At 48.2% G+C, this 23,193-nt stretch overlaps 8 protein-coding genes across 8 annotated transcripts; 4 read left to right on the top strand and 4 right to left on the bottom strand.

Annotated features, from left to right (window-relative positions):
- Nucleotides 1–1,550: 1,550 nt before the first annotated feature.
- Nucleotides 1,551–2,622, bottom strand: BDV27DRAFT_120017 (DNA 5'-adenosine monophosphate hydrolase). The gene is made up of 2 exons (XM_032064998.1): nucleotides 2,425–2,622; nucleotides 1,551–2,375 (listed from the first exon to the last, which is right to left on the bottom strand). Exons 1-2 carry the CDS (start codon nucleotides 2,510–2,512, stop codon nucleotides 1,642–1,644), a joined length of 822 nt encoding a protein of 273 aa, XP_031933175.1. The 5' UTR covers nucleotides 2,513–2,622; the 3' UTR covers nucleotides 1,551–1,641.
- A 129-nt stretch (nucleotides 2,623–2,751) lies between these two features.
- On the top strand, nucleotides 2,752–7,153 carry BDV27DRAFT_97737 (RNA helicase). Its single transcript, XM_032078111.1, has 3 exons — nucleotides 2,752–3,048; nucleotides 3,146–6,671; nucleotides 6,785–7,153. Exons 1-3 carry the CDS (start codon nucleotides 2,803–2,805, stop codon nucleotides 7,063–7,065), a joined length of 4,053 nt encoding a protein of 1,350 aa, XP_031933174.1. The 5' UTR covers nucleotides 2,752–2,802; the 3' UTR covers nucleotides 7,066–7,153.
- Nucleotides 7,154–7,712: 559 nt separating this feature from the next.
- BDV27DRAFT_120015 (putative translocon-associated protein, alpha subunit) lies at nucleotides 7,713–9,127 on the bottom strand. The gene is made up of 3 exons (XM_032064997.1): nucleotides 8,883–9,127; nucleotides 8,372–8,805; nucleotides 7,713–8,318 (listed from the first exon to the last, which is right to left on the bottom strand). Exons 1-3 carry the CDS (start codon nucleotides 8,952–8,954, stop codon nucleotides 8,033–8,035), a joined length of 792 nt encoding a protein of 263 aa, XP_031933173.1. The 5' UTR covers nucleotides 8,955–9,127; the 3' UTR covers nucleotides 7,713–8,032.
- Nucleotides 9,128–9,331: 204 nt separating this feature from the next.
- On the top strand, nucleotides 9,332–11,490 carry BDV27DRAFT_120014 (CCCH zinc finger protein). The gene is made up of 4 exons (XM_032064996.1): nucleotides 9,332–9,652; nucleotides 9,723–9,866; nucleotides 9,935–10,277; nucleotides 10,345–11,490. The coding sequence occupies exons 1-4, from the start codon at nucleotides 9,578–9,580 to the stop codon at nucleotides 11,154–11,156; spliced, it is 1,374 nt and encodes a 457-aa protein (XP_031933172.1). The 5' UTR covers nucleotides 9,332–9,577; the 3' UTR covers nucleotides 11,157–11,490.
- Nucleotides 11,491–11,648: 158 nt separating this feature from the next.
- On the bottom strand, nucleotides 11,649–13,649 carry BDV27DRAFT_152501 (telomere-binding alpha subunit central domain protein; the record flags this gene model as incomplete). Its single annotated transcript, XM_032071573.1, has 4 exons — nucleotides 11,649–11,940; nucleotides 12,019–12,397; nucleotides 12,455–13,328; nucleotides 13,380–13,649. The coding sequence occupies 4 exons, from the start codon at nucleotides 13,647–13,649 to the stop codon at nucleotides 11,649–11,651; spliced, it is 1,815 nt and encodes a 604-aa protein (XP_031933171.1).
- A 327-nt stretch (nucleotides 13,650–13,976) lies between these two features.
- BDV27DRAFT_120011 (karyopherin alpha) lies at nucleotides 13,977–16,747 on the top strand. Its single transcript, XM_032064995.1, has 3 exons — nucleotides 13,977–14,427; nucleotides 14,671–15,180; nucleotides 15,233–16,747. Exons 1-3 carry the CDS (start codon nucleotides 14,188–14,190, stop codon nucleotides 16,142–16,144), a joined length of 1,662 nt encoding a protein of 553 aa, XP_031933170.1. The 5' UTR covers nucleotides 13,977–14,187; the 3' UTR covers nucleotides 16,145–16,747.
- Nucleotides 16,748–17,137: 390 nt separating this feature from the next.
- On the bottom strand, nucleotides 17,138–21,233 carry BDV27DRAFT_97711 (cohesin subunit IRR1). Its single transcript, XM_032078110.1, has 3 exons — nucleotides 21,011–21,233; nucleotides 20,412–20,927; nucleotides 17,138–20,346 (listed from the first exon to the last, which is right to left on the bottom strand). Exons 2-3 carry the CDS (start codon nucleotides 20,902–20,904, stop codon nucleotides 17,201–17,203), a joined length of 3,639 nt encoding a protein of 1,212 aa, XP_031933169.1. The 5' UTR covers nucleotides 20,905–20,927; nucleotides 21,011–21,233; the 3' UTR covers nucleotides 17,138–17,200.
- A 392-nt stretch (nucleotides 21,234–21,625) lies between these two features.
- BDV27DRAFT_120009 (urease accessory protein UreD) lies at nucleotides 21,626–23,184 on the top strand. Its single transcript, XM_032064994.1, has one exon. The coding sequence runs from the start codon at nucleotides 21,908–21,910 to the stop codon at nucleotides 22,994–22,996; it is 1,089 nt and encodes a 362-aa protein (XP_031933168.1). The 5' UTR covers nucleotides 21,626–21,907; the 3' UTR covers nucleotides 22,997–23,184.
- The last annotated feature ends 9 nt before the right edge of the window (nucleotides 23,185–23,193 follow it).

The following is a 23,193-nucleotide window of genomic DNA, read 5'->3' as shown; positions in this document are numbered from 1 at the left end:
CCTTTCCGAAGCAGTCGAACAAAGCAGGGGAAAGCACTACTCCTTTTGTCCATAGATGAGTCGAGTCAGCTTTTCCAAACTACCGCATATTTGCCATTACTATAAACTTGATGATCACATACATTTGGCCTCCTATTCTTGAAAAATGTCACATTCTTCCTACGTCAATACTCATCTAAGAAGGGAGTTCGCAAAACTTCCCACCTTTTGACTGTTTGATTCTGGTTCACTCAAATCTATGTCGCACGAGCCCTGTGCTCCCTACATTCCTTCCTCTACCCTGAAAACCTCGTCCTACTACACTCCGCATTCTACTATGCTTATAGTCTAGCGATTGAAATGAGCGGGTTGATCATTGTTTCTTTTTGGGCGTTCATGCTGTTACTAGTCTTGATGCGGACAACATTTTCAATGTCACCTCCACTCATTAGCCTATGTTGAAGTGCAAATTTGACTTGTTATATTTGATCCTTTTTTTTCGTGACTTGTCTCCGATTTGCCAAAATGTGCTGTGTAGTCTGTGTGGTTTACTGGGCATCAAATAAGAAATGGATATATATTGAAGCGCGCTATTTACTCACCCGCTGCCTACCGCCTACCTATATAGAAAACCTAGCTGAGCGGCTGATTCAGTACCAAAAGCAGGCCATAGTTTAGTCACTAGGCCTAGGTAGGGCATATGATGAGGTATAGAACTCCCTATACGGGGTGGTTATACGGAGTGCTCCGTACGTAACTAAAAATTATACCTATACTCTGTAGAGCTGAATCGTGACTAATCTAGGCTTTCCGGAAGGGGTATCCCCGAAGCGAGGCTAGCTTCAATTTATATAGAATCATCTGATTAGCTAGAAATTATTATCTATAGTGCGCCTTTCATTATGGTTAGAAAATATTACACACAAAGTAGACTGTTCAGTATGGTAAGTCAGGTTTCGTGGATCATTGCGATATATAGAGGTTTTATTGTGCTGATAAAAACCTATATAGATTTATAGGCGGTAGGCAGATGCCCTGTCTAAATAGCTCGCCAGAAGTTCAAGAGTTTCAATATATGTTGACGTTGCCCAGATAGGCCTGGCGCTGTCTACTCCTAAGTGATTTCTTCGATTCAAGCATCTTTAATAATATAGGCGGTTTTCCCCCTGTCGACAGGTTATGAGCCCTCCGTCACTCATCCTGACGGCCTTTAAAGTCATCTAAACCATCGTTTTGATCCAAAGAAGCTGTTCTTCTCACTACTTTATTAGAAAGCCAAATACTGCCTACACGAAAGGATCTGAGTTCTGATTGGTCCACTTCTTGGGGGTTTCATTGGACGATGATTGACACGTCACGTGATGTTACCTAACAAGAGGCTAGATTCCTAGCTTATTTGAATCAGCTGCTCTGCGGCCCCTGCCTACTTAGGTAAGGTAGTTGATCTAGATAGGCAATCCAGATCCTCGATAGTGCAATCGATTCAGGCCATCTACTGTGTAGGTAGTTAGTATAATTGATTTAGATAATTCTTGTAATCTAGATAGTGTAATTAAAGGTCATGTGGAATTTCCTCCGCTGCGCAAGCATTCCGCCAGGTCCTTGAGCTGGCGGCCTTTAGTAGAATCCTCACTCATGTAGGAGCTGCTTACCACTACTAAACTACAGCCGCTTCCACTCGTCAAACTCCTTCTCCAAGTGTATTTTGAACTCGGAAAAACTGTTTCCAAAATCCCGCCCACAACGCCAGCACGTGTAATTTCGCCGCAAATAGCCCTCTGTAGTAGGATGTCGCCTGACATCGTCTTGCGCCAGGGGGAAATCATCGATAGGGACGAAAAATGGCGTGGAAAAACTATTGTAATGTTTCTTATGTTTCAGTCGGTCGCTGTACCTGTCCACCGAGATAACATGAATATGTAGGTGGTTCATAGATGGATGCGCATGGATCCCGCACATGATCTCTTGTTCCCAGTCTCGTCCCAATGGCAGCTCATCCGGAGGAGGATCTGCACTAAGCGCCTCTTGCCTCTCTTTATCCTGAGCGGAGCCTTTCCCATATCTCCGCCTGAGCTCAGCCGCGGCTAAAGATCGAAGTTTTTTTGTCTCTTCTTTCACTTTTCTCAGAAACTCTGGATCTTCGAAGGCTTCGAAAGGATGGAGACGGGTTTTAGAAGCATCCCGCGGAAGTAGAAGTAGATGGAGGGTTGACTTTGGGAAAAGATCGTGAATCGCGACGAAGTCATCATTGTGATACACAACGATACTGGAAGGGAAAGATTCCGGCTTTGCGATATAAGCGCCTAGAGCGTCGCGCGGGCCCCCGATGGCTCTCTTGTTTGGACTGTCTTTTGTGTACTTTGCGTGCTTAGGTTTAGGGGCGAGGAGCTCGGCGACTATTCATATCAGCTTTCTTTCTTTGAATAGACAAGTATTGCATAATACAGGCGTCTCTTTTTCCCGTTTTCGATTCTGCCGCGACGGTCGCAGCTGCCGCGCCTTGGTCTTCTGGGCTTCGTGAGCCGTCTGCCATAGTTAGTGTAGATATTGCGATTATGATATTGCGCCTATTTGGCCGTCAAATATGGTCAAGTTGCCATGGTTGCACTCGGAGTTGCAAGTGACTGCGGAGCAGCGAAGCTGAACCAGAAGGCGATAAATTCCGCGGCGACTTCCCCGCAGCCCTACAGTCCCAAAAAAAGCGGCCCTAGTGCGGGACAGCCAACTTCCGCCTTAACAGCAATTCAACCCATTCTTTTCTTTATCGAAGGGTGTGATTGCTCCACGGGCGTCTTCTTCAAGATAGCATATTATCGTGGCAGTATGGGCCCTAAGAAGAAAGCTGACGCCCGTGGAGGAGGTCCCAAACCGGGTACCAAGCAAGCCAAAGCCGCCGCAGAGAAAACAGCGACTGAGGCTGCAAAGAAAACGCAGCCCCCACCGGATGAGCAGAAGAAACCTTCTGTGAAGCAGGTCATCGGTGGCGCGTCATGGACCGGTAAGCTACCGGTGAATATGCTCTCGGAGCATTGTCAGAAGCAGAAGTGGGAGAAGCCTGAGTATACAATGGTGAGCAATGGACGGGTAGCATGCTCTTAGCATGACATGTAGCCACACGGCGCAGGTTTAGTTCCGTTTTTGGCTAATAGTTTATACTGCATACTAGACAAAAGCACCAGAAGGTTATATGTCAGCGGTTATATTGAAACGTGTCGACCCTAAGACTCGCGAAGCAACTACCCTTCCTCCTATGAAGCCACCTCCGTCACACAAACACTTGGCTGCGCAACCTACGGCACTAGAAGCTCGTCACTTTGCTGCTGCGTACGCTCTGTATCGGGTCTGTAACATGAGGAACATTCACATGATGCTTCCACCGACCTATAAGAAGCTCTGGAAAGAGGATTTCGCTGATATTAAGACTGCCGACACCAAAGAAGGTAAAGGGTGGATGTACGAAGCAGACCCATTTTTGGCTAAACAAGAGCGGGAATGTGTCGCGGCCGATTTGGAGAAAAAACGGAAAGAGCGAGAAAAGAATCAGGCTAAGGCGAAGGATCAACCAGCTGTCGAATTGGGCTTGGGGTCCCGCGGTGATAACAGGGGGAAAAGGATCTGGTCGAGCGCTCCGAAAGTGGACCTGGGGAGTAAAGTGCGCCGAGAAATTGAGAGCCTCTTGCAACAGCATGCGATTTGGAATCCCTATAATGTGAAGATCCCGGAATCTGAGCGTAACTCCATCATTGAGGAGTTCACTCGCTTGGGCTTCCGGCGCAGTCATGTAGATGAGGCGACTTCTGCATGCAAAGACAGAGAAGAGGTGCTTGAGTGGCTTCTAATCTATGTTCCAGAGGATGATCTTCCAACTTGGTGTCTACCAGAGTCATACTCTGCTGGCGTGAGTCTAGCCAGTGATGACCTTGCAAGGGAGGCGAAGATTAAACGACTGGCCACCATTGGTTATTCTGCAGACCTTTGCGCGCGGGCACTGGATAGCAAGCAAGGCGATGAGCTTGCAACTGCTGAAATGCTACAAAACACATTAGTACATGGAACGACTACCTCTGCAGGCTCTATGTCTCCTGAAGGCGATGATTCCTGGGCCGAAGAACAGGAGACCCTCGAAGCTATCTTCGGGGAGCGTTATGTTAAGGCATCGCCCAAGGTATGTGAGATTAAGAGCGAATCCTCCGACTTACCAGAGTCAACTACATTCCGATTCCAAAGACCCTCAAATCACTACCCATCCTCAGTGCCGATTATTTCGATACAAGCGAAAGGTATCCCTTCTTATATACGGCTTAGCGCGATCCGTCAAGCAGTGAAACATGCAGAGGAAAACTTCTCAGGAGAGCCAATGGTATACAACTTGCTTGACTGGTTAGAGATGCATCTTCCAGAGATTATGCAAAATCCGGGCAAGTTGCGAGATATTGCAACGGTCGCCGCAACGCAACCTACTACAGGAAATATCTTAGAACTTCCTGTGCGCCAATCTCGCAAGAAGAGTAAGGAGATTAACTGGCAACCGGGCTCGTCTCAGAGTATATCTGTTCGAGAGGCCTGGCAGGCTAGACAGTCTACGCCAGCCCAACAGGACATGACTCGAAAGCGAGAATCACTTCCTGCTTGGAACATTCAAGATGCGATCGTACGTGCAGTGAATTCGCATCAGGTTACTATCATCTCTGGTGAGACAGGTAGCGGTAAAAGTACTCAGTCAGTCCAGTTCATATTAGACGATATGATCAGGCGAGACCTTGGCGGCATTGCGAACATTATCTGTACGCAGCCACGTAGGATCTCTGCTTTAGGTCTTGCGGATCGTGTGAGCGATGAGCGATGCACCTCTGTAGGAGATGAGGTTGGGTACGTCATCCGAGGTGACTCTAAGGTCAGATCTGGGGCGACGAAGATCACTTTTGTCACTACTGGTGTTTTGCTTCGTCGTATACAGTCTGGAAGCGGTGCGGACGGCAATGTTGCAGGCTCTCTCGCAGATGTCACACACATCGTAGTGGATGAGGTTCATGAACGGAGTCTTGATACTGATTTTCTCCTCGCCCTCCTACGTGACGTTCTTCGGTACCGCAAAGACATTAAGGTCATACTTATGAGTGCAACGCTTGACGCAGAAATCTTCATCAACTACTTTGGTGGTCGTCAGAATGTTGGACTGGTGAACATCCCTGGGCGGACTTTCCCTGTGTCTGACTTTTACCTGGACGACATCATCCGTGACACGGGATTTTCACCAGAGTTGGCTGAGCGGGATTTTGAGGAAGATTCTTCTCCTCAGGGCGAAGAGTCACTTGGCAAGGTTCTTCGGAACATGGGCATGGGTATCAATTACGAATTAATCACGTCCACTGTCCGGTATATTGACGCTCAGCTTGGAGATCAACCGGGAGGCATTCTCATCTTCTTGCCCGGTACTTTGGAAATTGAAAGATGCCTGAACGCCGTGAAGAAGATACCCAATGCCCATCCACTTCCTTTACATGCATCCCTTCTGCCAGCTGAGCAACGGCGTGTATTTTTGAGTCCCCCAAAAGGAAAGAGAAAGGTTATCGCAGCAACTAATGTTGCCGAGACATCCATCACAATCGAGGATGTTGTCGCGGTTATCGACACTGGCCGCGTCAAGGAAACAAGTTACGATCCCAAAGACAATATGGTCCGATTACAAGAAGTATGGGCATCACAAGCCGCCTGTAAGCAACGACGAGGACGTGCTGGTCGTGTTAGGGCTGGTGCATGCTACAAGCTCTACACTCGGCAAGCAGAGAATAAGATGGCACCACGACCGGACCCTGAAATCCGCCGGGTACCATTAGAACAACTGTGCCTCTCCGTAAAGTCCATGCAGGGCATCAACGACGTCGCAAATTTCCTGGCGAATACCATCACGCCTCCTGAAAGCGTGGCCGTTGAAGGAGCTTTGGGCTTCCTTCATCGTGTGGGAGCCCTGGACCATGACAAACTGACAGCCCTTGGACGATACTTATCCATGATCCCCGCTGACTTGCGATGCGCCAAACTCATGGTCTACGGCTCCATATTCAACTGCATAGACCACTGCATCACCATCTCCGCAATCCTAACAGTGAAGAGCCCCTTTGTCTCACCCCGCGATAAGCGCGAGGAAGCAGATGCCGCCAAAGCATCCTTCTCCCGCGGAGATGGCGACCTCCTCACTGACCTCACAGCCTACCAACAATGGTCAGAGCGCGTCAAAGCCCAAGGATACTGGCAGACACAATCATGGTGCAGCGCCAACTTCCTCTCCCATCAAACCCTCCGCGATATCTCCTCCAACAAAGCCCAACTCCTCACCTCCCTCAAAGATGCCGGCCTCCTCCCAGTCGACTACTCCTCGGACCCATCCGACCCGCGCTGGAATCGCAACGCAGGCAACCGAACCCTCCTCCGAGCCCTAATCGCCGGCGCCTTCCAACCCCAGATCGCGCAGATCTCCTTCCCAGACAAGAAATTCATGAGCTCTGTCACAGGAACCGTTGAAGTCGACCCAGACGCTAGGACAATCAAGTACTTCAACCAAGAAAATGGCCGCGTCTTCATCCACCCAAGCTCCCTCCTGTTCTCGGCCCAGAGCTACCCCGGCTCGGCAGCGTACCTAAGCTACTTCACTAAAATGGCGACAAGCAAGGTCTTCATTCGTGATTTAACTCGTAAGCTCCCTACATCCATCTCCGCTCTATTTTCACTTCCATTATACCATATACTTGGCTATATCATGCATTGGACATAATTGATCGTTGCTAATTAATCGGACACAAAATAGCATTCAACGCCTACTCGCTCCTCCTCTTTTGCGGGTCCATCGATCTTGATACGACGGGCCGTGGCCTTATCGTCGATGGTTGGTTACGGCTCCGTGGGTGGGCGAGAATCGGTGTCCTTGTTTCTCGCTTACGTATGATGGTGGATGAGATTATTGCGGCGCGGATTGATAACCCTGCCTCTGGGTCTCTGGAAAAAGGAGTTGGTGAGAAGGATGATACAGCGAGCCGGGTTATTGAGGTTGTGAAGAGATTGATTGAGTTGAATGGGTTGGATCAGTAGTGGTTTTGACTGGTTTAGTTATACGTACTTGTATAGACGGCTGCGCGTGTGAGATGACATGTAGAGGAAAAGTTACTTTAGAAGAAGATATAGATGTCTTTACGTATTTATACTCAGGCTTCAGCTTTAGATCCCTCTCCCTTAGTGTAGTGGCGGCAGTAGAAGGAAAGCTCAGTTCTATACTGGCAGTTCAGAAATTCGGATAGGCAGTTTAGACTTGAGCTCATGTTGCAGTAGAAGGTAGGTATAGTAAGACGTAATCGTACAGCTCAGACTATTTGATATCTTAATTTGAAAAGTGGTCTTCTTTAATATCAGAGAAATTGACATTTTATTGTCTCGAAGACCTTATCAGCATACTTAGAAGGGTAACTCTGTATTCCATACAAATTGACGCTTTTGATATTCAGATATCTCCACAATCAGAGATAGTAAGATTGTAAATTTTACGTAGGATATATAATCATACAAGATATATAATAAATAAAGCAGAAAAGGTTCAATAACCGATACTTTAGTCAGTATTGAATATTACATCTGTATTTTTGATATCCTTGGTCTGTAGGCTGAAAATACAAGACAAAATTTAATAAAAATTAACTATAGACGTACATAGCCATTCTTATACTATATATAAATTTTCATATCCATAATATCTCTGGTTGTGGAGATATCTGAGTATCAAAAGTGTCAATTTGTATGGAATACAAAGCCGCGCAGCCCGCTTGCATGCGCAGCTCGCTTACCGATTACGTTAGAAGCTAGAATTACTAATTTCAATTGTCGTAAATATACAGGCTCCAATCAGCGATGGCAGTGGCTTGCGACCGATCACATTCTCAGCGATCTCTGGTTCCAAGCTTGGTAAACTCTCAGAAGAATCTGTGTAATAACCATACAAGGTCCAAAATAAACGAGACCCCACTCTTCCCTCTATAATTCCACAAAAGCGCCGCCGCTGACTCCTTTAAGCACGGCTCTTAGATCGGGTGCTACCCTTCACCTTCCGGGCCTCAGGGCGGTTAATGTGGTGGGCGGGAATCCAATCAGCATTGTAGGTGGTCGCCGACGAGACTGCAGGGCTGCTGGGTTCAACAGTTTCGACCTTCTTCGCAGCCCCAGGAGTCTTCTTGGAGTACTCAGCACCCTTTCCGCTCTTGCGCTTCTGAGGGAAGTACGGAGCGACCCAGACAGTGTAGAAGAAGTAGACCACACCGGAGAAACAGGCCAGGAGGAAGAAATACAGGAAGAGACTACAAGTGATAGTTAGCGATTGATTGCGAACGCATCGAACGATACATCTTACATCTGGGGGTCGAAGAAGCTAGTTTCGGGCTCCACAACACTGACGGTACCATTGTAGGCGTAGACAGTGTAGAATCTGCCCTCGCTATCGGAGACGATGGAAGCAAGGCTCAGTCTGAGGTCCTGGGGATGCATCTCGGTGGTAATCTGGTAGCTCAGGGTCTCCGTCTCGCCAGCGGGGATTTCCACATTGTATCCAGTTGCAGTCAGGTTTCGCACGATCTTGCTGTCCTCTTCATCCAGGGTGGACAACGTGCCACCGATGAAGTTCACCTTCACGGGGGCAGGCTCATCATTGGTGAAAGCGACAAGTGCCTGGGTTGGGTAGCCGTTAACAACCTTGACACCGAAGATCTCGGAAGCAGGGAAAGTAGCCTGCGCCGTCAGAGCGAGCTTGGGAGTCTCCACGGTCTCTTCTGCCTTTTCAGCAGCATCCTATCCATGAAGGTGAATATGTTAGCGATGCAATTGATATCAATAGGCGATGGTATTTTAGAACAATGGCAACATACTGCCGCGAGACTGCCGCCGATCAAGGCTTGGGCAGAGAGCAAAGCCAATGACAGGAAACTGAAACGAGCCATTCTGACCGGTCCAAGGGTCCAATGTGGAGAAGAAAAGAAAAAAGAGAAAGAGAAATGTTCCGAAAAGAAATGAAGACAAGGAAAAGGGAAGGGGGGTAAGGAAGGAAAGGGAGAGTGGGAATAAAAGTAGTAGTAGATCGTGGACAAGGACAGAAGTGTTTGCTCCACGTAGGCGTTTAGTTTGTCTTTTCCTTAGTCAGGCAGGTCACGACTTCCCCATAGGAAATCGGGCGGTTGGGCCCGCTGACTCAGCCTACCCGTTGCATTCTGACTGGTTGATCCTTTTGCCGCTGCCTCAGTTCCTACGGCTAGGAACAGAAAAATAAATCACCCGAAATTTATGTTACTGCACTTCCAACTGGACTGTAAAAGAGATTGAGTCTCTTCCACAAGTGGTGGTGAATGTAAAATCAGGCTGTGAAGGAAGTGTCGCGCGTAACGATTCACTTTTGCTTACCCCTCCTCTATTCTTATAAATATAGAAAGCATATATTATCTCTCCCCTTTTCCTCCGGCCTCATCGACTTTCCCATTTTCCTCTCTAAATCCCGTCTCCGCAATTAACTTACTTTGACTTTCCCATCTCCACACCCATACCAAGCTATAACCAACAAAAGCCCATCATGACTGCCCAAGCTTATCTCGAACGATATAAACAGTTGACTTCAATAGAGGAGATAAAGAACAATCTGATTGAGGTAGCCTCCCCAATCATGGCGCTTATTCTGATTCTCTACCTAATCTTTAACCCTCTTCCTCGGCCACTAGGAACTGCTGCAACGTGTGACGGAGCTTGAGGATGCATATCAACAAGAGCGCCTGGACCATGAGCGCGAGACGCGCTTTAATCGGGACATTCAGATCCATGAAATGGAGTTAATGGATCAGATATCAAGAATTAAAACTATAATGGTGAGAGCTAATAACGATAGAGCGCTCTATCTACCACGGAGCTGACGATAGCGGCGCTTGGACGGTAGGACCGGGAAACCTTCATAGTTGTGCTTCTCGATGGAGGTGGAATTATCTTCAAGGACGAATATTTGCAACAAGGAGAACAAGGTGGACACGATGCAGCGAAGAAGCTCTATTCGGCCTTACAGGACTACGTCTCCGGCAACTTCCCGGCTATCAACTGCCCTAGGGTAATAACAAAGATGTATGCCAACGTGAAGGGGTTAAGCGAGCTTTGCGTTCGCGGCGGCGTCACGACCGAACCTTCCTTGATCGAAGATTTTGTCCGGGGCTTCAATGCTAGCTATCCTCTGTTTGATTTGGTCGATACTGGGGCTGGGAAAGAGAGCGCTCATGATAAAATTGGAGGTATGTCAAGTGAGGTTTTTGTCTGTTGGGTCGCAGATACTGATCGTTGCTCTCCTCGCTTCTCCAGAGGCTTTCAGACTAAATCTATACAACTGTCATTGCCATCAGATATTCCTGGGTTGCTCGCAGGATAGCGCTTACGCTCAAATTTTGGAAGACACACTGGCCGATAGAGACCTCATAGGCCGAGTGTCTCTGATTGAGGGCCTCCCATTTGCAAGCGACCTGGACTTAATAAAAGCATCGTACAGAGTTACTAAGTTCTCGGATATCTTCCGAGATACGAAGATATCTGTATGGGCCCCTTGGAAAGCTGCGGTGGCCAGCAAACCTCGCGCCCTCCTCACCCCGTCGCCCATCCAGCATGTAACTCTCTCTCGAACGTCGACCAATACTACGACAACTAGTAACAGCGTACCTATATCTTCCTCGTCCACGAATACACCTAACTCTGGGGAGTTTCAAGTTGTGCGATCAAAATCGTCTATCCTTCCACCCCCCAAAATCGTGGAACGAAACAAGTACGGCCAGCGTGTAGACCGGCTTGACTTTAAAACCATCCCTCGGGATGAGGTAAACCGCATTAAAAAACTGAAACTGTGCAATTTTTACTATTTGCAAGGCGAATGCCCTAATGACAACTGTCATCACGACCATTCGCGGAAATTAACCAAGACCGAATATCAAGTTTTGACGGCCATTGCCCGTATGACTCCGTGTCGCTATGGTCTGGAGTGCGATGATCCTGAATGTATGTATGGACATCGCTGCCCTCAGAGTGAACCCGGTAAGAAAGATTGTTATTGGGGTTCAAGCTGTCGATTCGACATTTCGGCGCACGGAATCGATACCAACATCGTCAAAGTGACTAAAGTCTAGTTAGTAGCTTCACGACTGAATCGAGCTATAGAATTGAAGACCACAGCGTGGGCTCACCACCATTTAACGCCAGCAGAGATGCTGTTGGGCAGATCATCATTAACACTCCATCTCATACTCATTCTTGCTACGGGGACTCTTCGCTTACGTTTCGGCGTTCTATTCTGATTAGTCTCCCTGCATCTAAGCCTGTTTCTGCTCTATAAAGGATAATTTTCGGGGTTGATATGTATACACACACACACACACACACACACACACACACACCTTTTCGCCGCTCGAGCCGAGCGGATTGTATTTACTCGTGAATGAGTTTACTGTGTCATGCAGTTACACCATGAAAGATAATGTTATCTTTTGATAGATTTGAGGTGTTTACGCAAAGCTTCATGAGACTAAATAGCTCTACCATGGAGCTGATCATAGCAAGAACCTTGATAGTATCCTATTTGGAGCTAACGCAGAGGGGTATAAAACTACACAAATGCCGACTCATGAATCAATAGTTGTCTGAAATATACCGAATCGCCTTTCCCAGCCGAAACAGTCCTCGCGGCTGCACCCAGACGTATCGTCAGACATTGCATCTGCGTCTGAGAGGTGGGAACACTTGACGCCATACTCCTGTATACAGCATATGAATGGCCGTGAGGAGGCGCGGTCCAGCTTTGGAGGACCTTGGCCACTTTCTTTTATTATCTTTTTCTTCCGTTCCTCGAGATCACCCCAAAGAATGAAAAGCCGCTCCCGTAGAATTGCCAACTGCTCTGGATCTTTGCGCAAGCTGGTTGGAGATTTCAAGGTCAGCAAAGGCCACCAAACAAAAGAAGACGAAGAAGAGACAGGAGGTTAGAGGGCTCACTTGGTTGCACTCATTTTCAACAAGAACTCTGCGTTGGCATCAGACACAAAAAGTTTGATCTGTTCCTTTGGTTGCCCAGGCGGAGGGGGTAATGCATCCTCAATGAGGAGACAAAAACGCCATTCCCATCGAGTGATACCATCGTCTTCTGCGTTCCAGTACATGTCGCTGCCCGAGTGATTGTCATTAGGCTGTTGAGGAACTGCAAAATCTTTTATATCTGGAGGGAAGAAGTCGACAACACGAACAGTAGTTTTGTAACACAGGTTTTGAAATGGGAGGCGATACTCAATACCGTCATGGGACTTAAACTCATGGAATTCGCTTGTAACTATGTCTTCGATCCTCCGTCCACGGACGCCTTCATAACTGGCTTTGACTGAAATCGGGTCTCAATTAGTTATTTGTCCATCAGCCCTTGGTTCGGCAGCCTTACCATGTTCATTAGGTCTGTTGCGTCCTTTCAATTGTCGAGTTGCTTCGCTTGCTTCTTTCATGCCCTCCAACCTTTTCTTATTGCGGGATTTTAGGCCTTTTGCTGGCGTAGCATCTTCTTCAGCCTTCCGCTTTCCAGTGTTGATTCCTTTGTAGTAATCCTTCTTCCGACGTAGTAGCTCTTTAGCATAATCATTATTCTCAGGGTCCACTAAGTGCACGTTATTGTAACGTGCGTTGTGCATGCTAGCCTCGATCGTTCGGTTGTGCCGGTTTGCCTTGATGTGAACATACTTTAAACTGATAATGTCGTTATCCTTGATATTTTCTCGGGCAAAGCTCGCATGTGGCTCCCATAACGTTACAGGCAGGGACATTTGGCCAGGTGGGCCAGTCCACTTCTTCCTGCTCCGATAAAACGAATCACCTCCAAGATCATCATCTACAGATGGATGATCCTGCAACTTCTTATTTGTTGTATAGTCGCTCAAGTACAAGAGCGCCTTGTCGCTGTTCTGGGGATACAACTTGACTACTTCACCGATCAGGTCCACAAGGGTATCCTCTCGAATATCTTTTATAGCGGTAAGCTTTCTTTGCGTCCGAGCATCCTGCATCGAGCGTGAAACTTGAGATGTGAAGGACTGGGGAGCTGTAACTTGCGGATCAGAAACATTTCGGAACTCTGAAAGCCCAGAGATACTTTCCAGTAGACTCTGGCATCGTCTCTTCTCCGCATAGGACGGCTCAAAGGGGGCTGGACCACAAATAGGTGCGTTAGTACACAATGGATCCGGGTCAAAGCGGAAGATAGCCCATGGTACGTTTGCTCTGTCCCCTGCAATCCCGAGTGGCTTGCCGTTATAATTTCTAATCTGTGTTTAATGTGTCAGTGTAGACCAAATACCAAAGGTTGGGCAACACACCCAGAGGTTCCGCAGCAGAACTACGTCGCTCTCTTGCACAGGAGGCAGTTGTGACTCGTTAGCTTTAAAATACTTGACTTTCAGTCCATCCCACACATGACCATTCTTCAGGTTATCTGACTTTAATGTGAAGGTTATACAAAGCGAGTTCGCCGTCTTGAACACGCCTTGGAAAACATCAACAACCACCCCAATTACATTTACGTTTCCCTGTGATCGAAGAGCAGCGGGGATGTCAATCACGGACGAAGATGACGAATTGTTCGCCATGCCAGGACTCAGGTTATAGTTGAGCGTGACAGGCTCATGATTCTTTAAAACAGGTCTGTAGCTATTTCCAATTGCCCTGTACCTGGGCAAAGACATAGATCCCCCGTAAGGAAGGCACGATATGCGAAAAAGTCAAACGTATGAAAACCAGGAGAGCAATCCCAAGGAAACCTAGACGGCGACACGACGCCATCAACGCGTCTCACCAGTTGCTTAGCGCTAACTTCGCTTAGGCGGGTGTGGCGCTTACAGTGGGCGTGGCCGAAAACAGCAAATCAGAGGCCTATCCCGTGACTGAACAATCCCACCTCCGGCCAAAGCAAGCATCAACACTTTTTTCCCCTCCTTTGTCTTTTGCCCGCGTATCTCCCCAGTGAGGCTTTTAGTCTTTCTATTCTATTGACGCTTGCTCATCAACTTGTGGGCTGCTATCATTTGATTAATATCTTCGATTTTCTTCTTCGTTTTAATTTTTCTTTCATCTAGAACCTCAGTGGTTCGTGCGCTTTGTTTTCACCCCTCAGTGTCCTAAGCAACCATGGCCGAGCGCTACATCCCAGAGCATCGTCGCACCCAGTTCAAGGCCAGGAATCAGTTCCGGCCTGACGAGCTTCGTCGTCGTCGTGAGGAGCAGCAAGTCGAAATTCGCAAGCAGAAAAGAGAAGAGAATTTGGCCAAGAGAAGAGGTATCCAAACCCGCGATGGTGGGATTGGTGTGGGAGGCGGCATGGCCGCTGCCACCGAGAGTGATGATGAAGCGACTGCCATAGAAAGCGAGGTATGCTTTATCTGAGCCTTTATTATTCGTTTCTATTCGCATTACTCTAGATGCCTGTAGATTTGTTTTCGACCAAGCTCCTGTCTTGTTTTCTTTTCCCTTCTTATGCGCCTAGCGATGAGGTTTTCACCGCCCCGTTGCTGGTCGTGAGCTTGAGGATGGAGCACACGACCACCTTTCACTCATCAATCGTGTCGGTCTTCATGCTTCTAGAAGACAAATGGCTAATGAAATATTTTCCAGCTTAATGTGGAACTACCAGAGATGGTTAAGGGTGTCTTCTCAGATCAGATCGAGTCGCAAATTCAAGCCACAACTAAGTTCAGGAAGCTACTTTCCAAGGAGCGCAACCCTCCCATCGAGCGCGTTATTGAGACTGGTGTCGTGAGCCGTTTCGTGGAGTTCCTCCGGTCTCCTCATACCCTGGTTCAATTCGAAGCCGCCTGGGCCTTGACAAACATTGCATCTGGATCTGCTCAGCAAACCCAGGTGGTTATCGAAGCCGGTGCTGTGCCCATTTTCGTCGAGCTCTTGAGCAGCCCGGAACCGGATGTTCGGGAACAGGCCGTTTGGGCTCTGGGTAACATTGCTGGTGATAGCCCTCAATGCCGTGACTTCGTCCTCAATGCCGGCGCCCTCCGTCCTCTCTTGAACTTGATCAATGATGGTCGGAAGTTGAGCATGTTGCGCAACGCTACATGGACTTTGAGTAACTTCTGCCGTGGCAAGACCCCCCAGCCCGATTGGAACACGGTATGTTTCCTTAGACACTACAAATAAGCGAGCTTGACTAATACCATTTTAGATCGCTCCTGCTCTTCCTGTCCTCGCCAAGCTTATCTACATGCTTGATGATGAAGTCCTCATTGATGCTTGCTGGGCCATTTCCTATCTCTCCGACGGCGCAAACGATAAGATCCAGGCTGTTATCGAGGCAGGCATCCCTCGTCGCCTTGTTGAGCTTCTTATGCACGCCTCGACCTCCGTTCAGACCCCTGCTCTTCGGTCGGTTGGAAACATTGTGACCGGTGACGACGTCCAGACCCAGGTTATCATCAACTGCGGTGCTCTTCCCGCGCTCCTCTCTCTCCTCAGTTCTACCAAGGATGGTATCCGCAAGGAGGCTTGCTGGACTATTTCAAACGTCACTGCTGGCAACTCTAGCCAGATCCAGGCTGTCGTCGACGCTGGCATCATTCCCCCGCTGATCAACTTGCTCGCCAACGGTGACTTCAAGACCCGCAAGGAAGCTTGCTGGGCTATCTCCAACGCCACTTCTGGTGGTCTGCAGAAACCTGAGCAGATCCGCTACCTCGTCTCTCAGGGATGCATCAAGCCGCTCTGCGACCTGCTTGCTTGCCCCGACAACAAAATCATCCAGGTTGCTTTGGATGGCCTTGAGAACATCCTCAAGGTTGGTGAGATGGACAAGGAGGCTGCACAGACTGGCGAGGCGCGCGTCAACCGCTATGCTCTGTTCATTGAAGAGGCCGGCGGTATGGAGAAGATCCACGATTGCCAGAACAACGCCAACGAGGAGATCTACATGAAGGCCTACAACATCATCGAGAAGTACTTCTCCGATGAAGAAGAGGCTGGTGGTGATATCGATGAGGTTGCTCCTCAACAGACCCAAACAGGATTCACCCTAGGCACTGCCCAACAGCAGCCGGGTGGATTCAACTTCGCCAACGGTGGCGACTCCATGGACATGTAAAAGTGGGATTTAATCTGAAATTAATTATGATACAATTGAGACTCGGGCTATCTGATTCGATTCTACTTCCTGCTAGATCCTACGTGGCGCAGTGCGGCCGCCGTATAACGAACAAAAGCACCACCAACTTCGCAGGGCGATCTGGCCTTGTAGCGTTCAAGGCGAAATTTGGGTTGCGTTTTCTGCCTTCAAAATAACATTTTAAGTCTATTCCTGTATCCCTTTCGTCTCCCCTTTTCGACATTCAAGCACGAGTCAACGTTTTCTTTCCCCTCCATTTCCCCCTCTGCTATGATTTACTTCCCCTTTTGATCGTTCACGATAAGCCAGATGCACCATCATGTATCCCTTTTGCACTTCCCTATTTATCGTAGCATCCCATACACCGGCGTAATCGTTTATTGATTCGGTTTTTCTTCTCCATTTCCTATTTGTCTTTTGACGGTTTTTTTGGGGGTTGTGATCTCCTTCGTGGCCTAAGTGCTATCCGTCACTTCCTGACGAGCTTATATATCGATAGACAAATTTACTTCAGAGGTCGATTAGGTCCCCTGGTGACGGATAATTCGATAGCCAAGAAAAGAAGCAATTCCTTTCTTCCCATTTGCCATCTAGGTACAGCATCTAAATAGCGTAGCTACAATCTACTACCGTAGCACGGTAGCGGCAGTGCCGGACATACAATCGATCATCAAATTCCAAATAATCATAGAAGCTAAGACACGGAGAAGAAAGGTCCTTAAGTATATACAAAAGAGAAGGTATGAGTTACACAGCAATACATATCTCGCAGTCAACGCCAGCAAGCACGGTCTTCACATTATAGAAAGGGAGAACAGCAACATGAAGAAAATAGAAGAAGGGAGAAACAATGGAGAAAGGAGATATATACTCAAGGGGAAGAGATTAAAAAAGAAAATTTTGGCCTAGTAAAACCTGAAAAGCTGGCAATCATAACTGGAATAGGCGACACGAAGATCCACGGACCAACACCTTTATAGAGGTAAATCCCTAAATCATAGATAGATAGACAGATAATATTACGCCATTGGCAAATCAATCACCCATAACTTCATCTTCGTCTGAGTCAGCAGCAGCATGATTTTCATCTTCCTCTTCTTCATTGTGATCTTGTTCGATGTTGTCGTCTTCTACCAAGCCTCTTGCTCGTAAATCCTCGTCCTCGTCCTCTTCCAGATTGAGCTGCACCTCCTCTTCCTCTTCCTCATCCTCGTCGTCGTAATCGTCTACCCTTTCAGCGGATTTAGCGTTGTCTTGGCGCTTGCTAGAGCTGCTTTGATTTCGGTTTGGTTCCGTGGAAGTAGGTAGTTGTTTGCCCTTGGGTCGGGTCGGGTTCTTGGGTTTACGCTCGTCGAGGAATGTGACTACTTCGCGATAGTTCTGGCCTAGGTCGGCTTTGTGCCTGACCAATCTTTGCTTGAGCTGACCACGCTCTTCGCCGGAGGCGTCGATAACACGGCCTACAATCGCCAAGACGATCTTGCCTGTGAGTTCGCACAAACGCTGTTCAGCCACGATTCTGGATCGCAGGCGCTCGGTGGCTATCATTTCTGCTTCGGAACCAGAGTCGTTCTCGTCATCAGGATCCTTCTCAGCCTCTGAGTCGGATATAGGTTCATCGTCGTCTGCGGGCTCGTAGGAGAAACGTAGCCTCTTTGCATATGTACGCTCTGCGACACTGTGGATTTTAGCGATAAGTTTGGAGGCTTCACCTGCGATCTCGTGGACCAAGCCTTGTGTCTGGAGAATGATTTCTTCATCGTTACTGGCTTTTTGTCCCGCATGTCGGAGGGTGCCGAAGAGGGTCTGCAGGTCCAAGAGTGTTGTTGTTGCCGAGAAACGTATATCATCCAAGCCAGAACGTGCCTTCATGATGGCGACAAGTGTCGAAACGAACAACTCCCGGCTCTTTGTTAAGACTTCGAAGTATTCGGTATCAAAAGAAGCGTTTCCAGCGCTTAGTGCAGTTGTCAAAGACTGGACCTTCCACATGAAATAGAACAGCAGTGTCCGTATGCTGCTGCTCACAAGTTCAGTCTCTGCCTTTGCGGATTCTTCATCGTCTTCAGTTTCGCGTAGGCCACGTTCCGTCAGATGCAGAAGGATATTAAAAGGTGTCTCCGCAGTGTCTTTGCTCTTGCCCTTTGACCGGGAAGGTGTTGTTTCCAGAATCTGTGTGCAGTCGGTTACACTGGCAAGGTTGGAGATTCTCATTACAGTATTCGTAAGTTGATTGAGAGTAGAGTCAGGTATTGATCTGCCCTCCAGAACTTCCTTTTTCCGGGCTAATGTGCTGAGTGTATCGATCACGCCCTCCCACAGTTCCGAAATTTTATTCTCTAAAGCTTCCCGCATATCGTCTGAGCTCTTCGCATGAAGAAAAGCAACACTAGCCTCTGTGAGCACATCCTGATCAGAGTGCGTTAAGAATTGCTTGTTGATGTCGTTCAATAATGATGTATAGGCAGTCGCATCTTTCTGTAAGTCTTGTATCTTATCTAGATCGACGAGGTGCTCAAGTCGTAGAACGGCAGAAGCAGCTTCTGGCACAGAGCCGAATTTATTCAAGAGCTGGGGAATGATCTGCGCAAGGTTATGCGCAATCTCTTCTTGAAGCTCAGGAATCTTGTCAGTCAATGCCTTGACCTTCCGTCCTCTTTTATCAATATCGGACTTTGCGACCTCAAGAACACGCAACTTAACAGCACTGCATAGTACTTCTAAGAGAATGACCTCCTGCCCTTCCTGCATCTTATAAAGCTGTTTGATGGAACCTGAAGTGTCATCCTCGGATGAAGTGTCCGCAATCTGGGAATGATCGTAAAGCAGATACCCAGCCAAAGATTGCCATTGGGACAATTCCTTGAGGTAAGGATAAATAGCCTCAGTAACAAGAACAAATCGCGTATTAACAGGAGTGCCGGAGAGCATGTCCTTCGATGCAGTGGTGGGCTGGTCGGGCTTATACTCATTTTCAAGCTCGTCGTAAGATTGAAGGGTGTCGACCAGACATTTGAACTTGATCCACGAACGTTTAGGCGATTCGAAGTCATCTTCATCCTCTTCACCGAATATCTCATTGATTTCGTCTCGAACTTCTTCGACCGTGGAATCGTACACATCATGAACGTTGGCGACAAAGAAACGGCCAGCTGCTTTTCGAATCCGTGGTTCCAAATCGAAGACAAGCCTGCCCACTGTGTCAATGTCGCTAGGCTCAATTAATCCGGCCTCCCGAATCAGATCCACTAGTTCAATCGCAGAGGCCCGTACCCCAGTGTCTGCATCACGGGCAGCCATTTCCACCATTCGTTCACGGAAGCGCGCGGTGAATGACCGCATGCCTGCAATGTTATCTTTATTCTCATATAAGCTGCGAAGTTGGTTTACAACGATAAGACGTGTCTGGGCGACGGTGTCAGACAACATCCAGCCGAAGTACCGAAGGAACTGTCCCTCGAAGAAATACTCTCGGTAGCTGCGAATCCATTGTCCCAGTCCCGCCATACATTCTGCACGAATGTTAGGGTCGACATCCCGATATCGGTGAACAAAGACGACATTGACACCATCTTTAAGGTATTCATCGATGATCTCCAGCTTCTTTTCGCCATCTTCAATAGCCTTTTCGATAGCGGATGCTCTTCCTTGATTCACCGATTTCTTTTTCTTCTCAGTTTCGAGCTGTTTACGAGAAGTAGACACTGTTGTCATCAATTCCCGGGCGATGTCGCAAAGAGCACACATGACTGCCAGTAAAATCACAGTTGAGGTATGTCTGAAAGGCCGAGAGTGCGATGTTGACATAGCAGATAGCCAAATTTCGAAATTCTCGAAGAGGTTTTGATCGTCGTATAGAACCGAAGAATGATGAAAGGTCTGGATTAAGGACTTAAAGAATTCTTCCAAGACAGGCTGGAAAGCCCTGAACTTTCTCGCTCTAGAGATCAAGGGCCACTCGGCGAATCCTTCCTCTTGATGTTGATTTTGCAAGTCCTTTACACGGTCCGGCGCGTGGTCGACATCGTTGATATGGTCTTGGGTTACTTCGAGATCAGTTCCTATACATCTGAGCACAAAGTTAACCATATCACGTAGTGCTTGAGACTGCTCTCTCTGGTATCGCGAAAGCCACTCGGCAGCAGTAGTGTCGGCATTGCGCCCTTTACCAAAGACCTCCGCTACACAGTAGTACTCATAGTTAGCCACATCGCCACAATAATCAGGAGACAATGATAAAATTTACCATAGAGGCCCCGTTCACCGGCAGCCAAACTGGGTCGCACTATTGGTTTCCTGGGACGGGAGAAAACTGTCTTCTTTCCATTCGTAGCAGGTCGGAAGGCCAGTTGGCTCCCAATTCCATTACCAGCTACTTTAGGTTTCTTCGCGCTGCGAGGCTTTGCTTTAGCCTTCGGCTGGGACGTTGCTTTCTTGGATGACGCTTTACGTGCAGCGCGTCTCTTCTCTCGGAGTTCTTCTTCATCGGGTTCTTCATCGGCGGATTGGTCCACTTCGGGCTCGGACGCGTCTGCATCCTCGACATCTTCCTCGTCATCGCCGCCGGCACGCTTGCGCTTCGTGCTCCCTGCGGTCGCGATATCATTGGCGCCATAACTCTCGGCGTACAGTTCAGGCTTTCGCGTCACCCGACCGGACTTTCTTCTGTTTGTGGATGGGGATGAAGCTTCTTGAGTGGGCCCGGGCTGGGGGCTTGAAAGCGGCGGTTCAGTCTCCATTGTTGGCGGAAGTATTTAGAGCACTACATAGTCATAGCAGATGAATTAGTTCACATTGCGACCGAATACCCGCTAGCACATTCTATCAGTCAGGAGTGAGGCGTACTTGGACGTGGGGTTCAGATGATGATGGAATTTCACGGGGATGCTGAACGCGATTATTGTTAGTTTTCCTAGCACGGCACCTGCGGCTTTGCGCGCGCGTGTTGCAAGTGTACGCGATCGGACAGACAACAAAAAAACAAGTGGTAGCGAAAGCGTTTCGAGACTCAATGGGAAAAATGGTGCATTGAGGATACCGTTCCGATGTGTCGAGAGTGGGACTCCAGAAAGTCGAAGTGAGGGGGGTGGGAACACGGTGAACTGTTCGGACGGAACGAACAGACGCGCTTTGGTGCCTGGCGATGACGGGCTCCAAAAATGAGTTGATGCCCCAGGTGTCTAGATTTGTGCCTGCCTGTTGTGTGGAGGTGGCCTCAGTCATCGAACGTTGATCAAAACGGTAATGAAACGGTATGATCAGCCTAGTGCGTAATGATTGGCATCGCCAAGAAAGCCTCGCCCGGGGGCGAACCCTAAGCCCTCATCATCTGCGGAGAATCTCAGTATTGATGCCGTAATAGAAACCTCCTCGGTCTCCATCATCGTGGCATGAATGCTCATCTCTAACTTAACATTGGAAGAGCCAAGACTGCAAATTCAATGGTCGATACACAAGGGCCTTACACCCCGCTTCCAGCTAATCATTCAAGGGGGTCTGCAGGATCACCTGGTCGGACATCTCGGCGTTGTTTGGCTGCCCCGGAAAATCAGATTGATCCAAAAAAAAAAAAATCCCATTCTCCATGACGCCATTTAACAGATATTTCAATTGATCCCATAAATGGCAGATATATCATACCGTGAATATCCACACCTTCGATTTTCATTCTCTCACTTTTCCCCTTATTCATTCCCACCTTAATCCTTTTCTCTTTTTGCTCAAAGACCTTCCTCTTCCTCTATGCAGATCACATCTAGAATCATGCCTATAAAATCACCCTTTGAGGCATCCATTGCCAAACCCGGACAAGGCAATGTTGTCCTTTCACTACTACCTCCTTCGAACCCTACCTTAACGACCCTTACCTACAAATATCCCCTCAAGCTCCTCACAAGAACACCCGGCTACGTACCTCAATCCTCCGCTCTATCATGTCCAGTTTCCCGTCCAGTCCACCTCTACCTCCTCACCTATGGCGGCGGCCTCCTACCAGGTGACCACATCGAGGTCTCAATCAAGCTCGAACAATTCACAAGAATGGTTGTAACAACACCACAAGGAACCACGAAGATCTACAAAACAGAGCCCAGCAGAAGCGTCAAGGGCCGCCGTGCCCCGGGGCGAGTATTATCAGACAAGAGCCGGCAAACACTAGACGTGCGGATCGAGAAAGGAGCTGCAATGTGTTACCTCCCCGATCCAGCCGTACCATACAAGGACAGCCGGTACGAACAAGTCCAAACATTCACAGTCGACAGCACAACAAAGGGCTCCCAACGGAGCAGCCTTTGCATGTTAGACTGGGTGACAGAGGGACGCAAATCCCGAGGCGAGAACTGGGACTTCCACCTCTGGAAAGGCAAGAATGAAGTCTACAGCGTCGACGAATCAGGCAAAAAGAAGCTTCTGCTCCGTGATTCACTCATCCTTGATGAAGAGCTCGACGAAGGGTCATTAGAAGATGAGCATGAGACACTGAACCGCACTGGTGTTATCCGGGAGCGAACACGGCCTCACGGTATTGTGGGCACGTTGATTCTCTACGGACCCGTGTTTGAGCGCCTTGCAAATTTCATCATGGATCGGTTTACTTCACAGCCACGGATTGGAGCTCGCAATTGGTCATCTTCCGCCCCTGCGGCTGTAGAAGCACCTCCAAATTTCGACTCGAAGGTCACATTCACCGCTGCTCGTGTACGAGCCGGTTTTGTCCTGGTCAAGTTTGGGGCTGATCATTTCGAAACAGCCAAGGATTGGCTAGGCAACATTCTTCGTGAAGAGGGAACCGTTATTAACGAATTTGGGGAAGAAGCTTTGTGCTGTTTGTAATTTGATTGTGCATTTTTCTGTTTTACTTTGTTGTTCAGCTTACGGGCAATAGTCCCGATCCTTTGCATGCAGGCTGACCGCCACAAAACAAAACAAGAGGACTGTGGAAGTCTATCAGATGATACCCAAAACTAGATCCTATACGATCTTATCTTTCTACATATCACATTTGATGCCCCAAATACAAAGAACACGAA

The sequence above is a fragment of the Aspergillus caelatus genome, assembly GCF_009193585.1.
Source record: "Aspergillus caelatus strain CBS 763.97 unplaced genomic scaffold BDV27scaffold_6, whole genome shotgun sequence".
NCBI classification, from domain to species: Eukaryota; Fungi; Ascomycota; class Eurotiomycetes; order Eurotiales; family Aspergillaceae; genus Aspergillus; species Aspergillus caelatus.
The sequence above is the reverse complement of the archived record's forward strand: the minus strand, read 5'-3'. Positions and strand labels throughout refer to the sequence as shown.